The sequence below is a fragment of the Crocodylus siamensis genome, chromosome 1 (genome assembly GCF_052110815.1).
Source record: "Crocodylus siamensis isolate JL-2025a chromosome 1, ASM5211081v1, whole genome shotgun sequence".
Lineage (NCBI taxonomy): Eukaryota > Metazoa > Chordata > Crocodylia > Crocodylidae > Crocodylus > Crocodylus siamensis.
This window is the reverse complement of record NC_143395.1, coordinates 388,040,102-388,044,813: the sequence shown is the minus strand read 5'-3', so window position 1 is coordinate 388,044,813 and position 4,712 is coordinate 388,040,102. Positions and strand designations below refer to the sequence as shown.

The 4,712-nt window shown below is 54.0% G+C and overlaps 1 protein-coding gene across 1 annotated transcript; it reads left to right on the top strand.

The window, feature by feature from the left end:
- Positions 1-892: 892 nt before the first annotated feature.
- LOC149875206 (uncharacterized) lies at positions 893-3,634 on the top strand. The gene is made up of 3 exons (XM_090052336.1): positions 893-905; positions 2,174-2,349; positions 2,882-3,634. Exons 1-3 carry the CDS (start codon positions 893-895, stop codon positions 3,632-3,634), a joined length of 942 nt encoding a protein of 313 aa, XP_089908462.1.
- Positions 3,635-4,712: the final 1,078 nt, after the last annotated feature.

The window sequence follows — 4,712 nt, the reverse complement described above, 5'->3', positions numbered from 1 at the left end:
ATCAGACCTGCTATGCTATCAGAATAATGCTTCTACAAATGCCAGTCTTTATACAGCTCTCATGATGAAATTAATAATCATCAGTATATCTAGCCTTGTCATTGTAGTTACATACTCATGTCTACACAATAAGTAAATCATTCTTCAGCTTGAGTAACCAATACCAGTGTAAGTTTTGCCAGTGGAAGGAGTGTCAGATCAGGCTTATAGCACCTTTATTATCTGGTTCTCCTCTGGCAATTTAGGATGTGTTTGGTAAGCAACAAAGAGTAAATTTAATGAAAGCATCTTTCTGTAATGTCTACCCTGATATCCTGCTTCAAGATACAATCAGCCAAGGACCTTTCTTCTGACAATGCCGTGCATTTGACCCAATGTCTACTAATTGTGTGTTGTCAGTTAGTATTCTGCTGGAGAGATTTCGGTGGTCTTCGGTGAAATATTTCTCTATAGTATAGTTCAATAAGGTAATCTTTCCTTCAGTTCATCTGTAATTATTTTTTGTAGTTCCATTAGTCTGTGTAAGGAGATTCTCAGCCTTCAGGAGGCTGAAATCCAGTTACAGATGGTCAACAGTTAATAGTTTGCTGTTAATAGTCTGCCTGGCTGGGAACAAGCTGAAACTGCTGGCTAGTTAACAAGGATGAAGTCACAAAGAGGATTAAGAGCTGGAAGGGGAGGGGGAGACAAATACAGAGAGAGAATGGACAGGCTGCAGGGCTGGGGAGAAACCCAGAGCCAGAGAGATGTCTGTCCTATGGCCTGAAGGACAGCAGCAGAGTCTGGTTGGTTTGTTTGTTTACCTTGGTTTGGGTTGATTTATTTACTGTGACAATGAAACCTGTGAGAGGAATAAAAATGGAAATCCTGAATACAGAACGGATTGGCTTAGATGCAGAAGCTGGGTGAGTGACTTGCTTACATGTAGTGGAGAACATGGGCAGCTTATATTTTCCCGGTATCATGAAGTCAGAATGTGTGTTAAAATGGCTAGAAGGCTTGCGGCAGCAATAACTATACCAGCATCTACAGCTACAGCATTTCCAGTGGGAACAACAAGAGAAGCTGCAGCAGTTTATTCAGTCTTTATCTGGAGAAGAGCCACATACAGATTGGCATGTCACCCCATTCCCAAATGGGGAGGGCTGAGTATTTGACAAAGGTGGGGAGGTAGATGACCTGGAGGCTTTCTTAGAGACTTTTGAGCAGGTGGCCAAGACCTGCTAGTAGCTGAAGGAACAGGAGACATCTGCTGCTGCTGCAGCCAGCAGAACTGTCCTGGCCCTGTGCACATTGTGTCACAGCTGGCAGTAAGCTGCCTACCAAGTGGGGCTTCCCTGCCCAGCAAGGAGTTTGCTAGGAGCTCTTCTGGGTGTAAGTGAGCCTCCTGCTGGGTGGGTGTCCCTGCTCAGCAGGGGGCTGGCCAGGAACTGTCCCACAATTGGGGCAGCTGCCAGTGAGCACTAAAACCCCCTGCTGGGTAGGGGGAACACAGACAGCTGCCCTAATTGTGGGACAGTTCCTGGTCATCCACCTGCTAAGTGGGGGGCATGGGGCTTGCTTGGGTTCCCAGCCCCCACTTCCCCCTCCCCCTCCCCCCAGAAGCAGCTCTGCATGGCACAGATCTGGAAAGCAAGTGAGGGCTGAGAGCCAGGACAGGGGACAGAGTTCCCCAGTCCCAGCACTAATCAGCTCCTGTGGGGGAGCCTGAGCAGTGTCAGGACCAGGGACAGAGAGCTCTCTATCCCCTAGGGCCCCCTGCGAGTTTGCTCCCAGTCAGCATCTACAAATGCAGTACTGCGCAGTGACTACTGCACACTTAATCTAGTACCCATATTTACAGGTACTAGATAACTGCACAGAAGCCTAATTTACTGAACAGAAAATGTCCCACATGTGTAGAGTGTGATATTTTACTATGCAGCAGATTAGTCTACTGTGCAGTAAAGTGTCTCGTGTAGACTCGCCCAGTGTGACCTACACTGGTTTGTTTGTTTACCCTGGACTTGTTTGTTTGTGTTGATTTGTCTATTGTGCTGTGAAGCCACTGTTGAAGGAATAAAAATGGAAGACCTGAACACAGAGCTGACTGGCCTAGATAAGGAAGCTGTGTGAATGACCTACTTCTAAGTATGGTAATGAGGTTCCAATTCAAGAGACTATTCCTATTCAGGACACAGTGAAGTACAGGAGGTCAGGAGCAGTGGGGAGAAGAGGGACACAGGCGCACGTGTGTCCTTCCCACACGTGTGCCTCCTTTCTGGACCCGGAGCGGAGGAGAGTGCAGCAGTAGCAGCGGCGGCGGCGAGCGGAGCAGCTGAGGGGGCAGCAGCAGCTGATCCCCCTAAGGTAAGTGGGGCTGAGGGACTGAGGGGCCGGCGCAGCTGAGCCGGATCCGGAGGGGAAGCCCCCCGGGTCCCTCTTAGCCGAGCCGGTAGGGAGCCGCGCTCCCGAGCCGCGCGAACAGAGCGCGCAAACAGGCGCAGTCTGTAAGAGCGCGTCGGCGTTTGCGGCGGCGTTCACGACGGCGGGCGAGCAGGCGGGGCCCAAAGGCTGACCCCTGCTCTGCTAGTAAGGGCAGCAACTCCTGCGATGGTGTCGACACGGAGTTCTGCCAGGACCCCTGCCCGGGGGGGCGCGGCCTTCCCGGGGCTTGTCCGAGGCCTCCACCCAGACAGAGCCCTCGGGGGGGCTGCCGTCCTCCAAACCCCTGGCCTGCGGGAACTGCCCGGCAAGGTCTGGGGACTCCTGCACCTGTCCTGTAGGTATCCGCCTTAGGACCCTGGAGGAGCGGGTGCAGGAGCTCCTGGAGGAGGTTAGCAGGCTGAGGGGAATCCGTGAGGCAGAGGAGGAAATTGATAGGTATTTTCTTTCTCTGCAGGGTGGTACGACAGAGGAGAGGGCAGCCCGGGATGAGCCCTCCACTGCTGAGTGGCAGACGGTCTCCCGCGCCAGGGCTATTAACCATGTTGCAGCACCAGTTCCTCCTGTCCATCTGGAGAACAGATATGAGGCCCTGGCAGCCCTGGAGGAGGAGGGAGCAGTGGAAGATTCCAGGGAGGAGACTTTGCGCACACAATGTCCTGTGCGGGCGGCGGGAGTCAAGAGGCCTAAGAGGAGGAAGCGTCGCATCATCGTGATTGGTGACTCCATCCTGAGAGGTACGGAGGGCCCCATCTGTCGCCAGGATCCCTCAGCACGTGAGGTCTACTGCCTGCCCGGAGCGAAGATTCAGGATGTGAAGGGGATGCTCCAGTCCATCATCCAGCCCACCGATTATTACCCCATGGTCCTTGTCCATGTGGGTACTAACGATGCGGCCAGGAGAGCCCCTGATCGCCTGATGGAGGACTACCATGCTCTGGGAGGCGTGCTGAGGGAGATGGGCGCACAGGCGGTCTTCTCTTCCATCCTGCCAGTGAGCGGTCGAGGCAGACGTCACGAGATGTGCCTAGCGGAGACCAACTGGAGGCTACAGGAATGGTGCTTCGAGGCGGGCTTTGGCTTCCTCAGCCATGACCGGCACATCGTGATGAGAGACATGCTGGGATGGGATGGGCTCCACCTTTCCCCTAAAGGTAAGCGTGTGTTCTCTTCCAGGTTGGTGAACCTCCTTCGGCGGGCTTTAAACTAGGCTCGTCGGGGGAGGGGGAAGATGAGGGCGGAGGAGATGAACTACCAGGCCCAGCAACAGCCAGCGAGCCCAGACCAATGGTCAAAAGGGAGAAACAGGTAAGTGATGGGGGACGGGGCATTGCTGAGACTAGGGGGTCAGTGGGCACAACCGTTGGAGGCCTCAAATGCCTCTACACGAATGCTCGAAGTATGGGGAAGAAGCAGGAGGAACTCGCCCTCCTCCTAGCTGTCACCAGCCCTGACATAGTAGGGATCACAGAAACGTGGTGGGACTCATCGCATGACTGGGCGGTGAGTGTCAAGGGCTATAGGCTATACAGGAGGGACAGGATAGGAAGGAAAGGTGGAGGAGTAGCACTCTACATCAAGGAGGAATATACTTCCTCGTTAATTAGCAAGAGGGTAGAGGGGGGGCACTCTGAGGTGCTCTGGGTTAGAGTAAAAGGCAGTCCAGGGGAGAGACTTAACGGTGGGAGTCTACTATAGACCTCCCAACCAGGGAGAAGAGCTCGACCAGGAATTCTTAGGTCAGCTCACAGAGGCAGTGAGGGCTAAGGATGTGGTCATCATGGGGGACCTGAACTTCCCAGACATCTGCTGGGAGGAGCAGTCAGCCAAGTCTGATCGCTCACGTCGGTTCTTAGCCAGAGTGCAGGACCTCCATCTAACCCAGGAGGTGCACAGTCCCACCAGGGGAGACGCCTTGTTGGACCTGGTGCTGGCCACGGGTGATGACCTGGTGAGGGGGCTGCGGGTGGTGGGCCACCTGGGAGACAGTGATCATCGCTTGCTGGAATTCACCATCCAGCGTAAGGTGGCAAAGGGCTGCAGCAAGGCAACAGCCCTAGACTTTAGGAGGGCTGACTTCAACAAGCTAAGGAGGATCGTTGGGGAAGCGCTGAGGACCCAGAGGGGAAGGGAATCAGATGTCGAAGGGGAGTGGTTGCTCCTTAAGGAGACGATCCTCCATGCCCAAAGGGAGGTAATCCCAACAAGGGTCAAAGGGAGCAGGAGGGCACATAAACCCCCATGGCTCACTAAGAGCATCTGGGAATGTCTCCTTGCTAAAAGGGAGG

What these genes read in the sequence shown, in the direction of transcription:
- LOC149875206 (XM_090052336.1), top strand. An exon ending in CAGCAGCTGATCCCCCTAAG is followed by an intron (nt 2,350 to 2,881) that starts GTAAGTGGGGCT and finishes CTTTCTCTGCAG; the next exon opens with GGTGGTACGACAGAGGAGAG.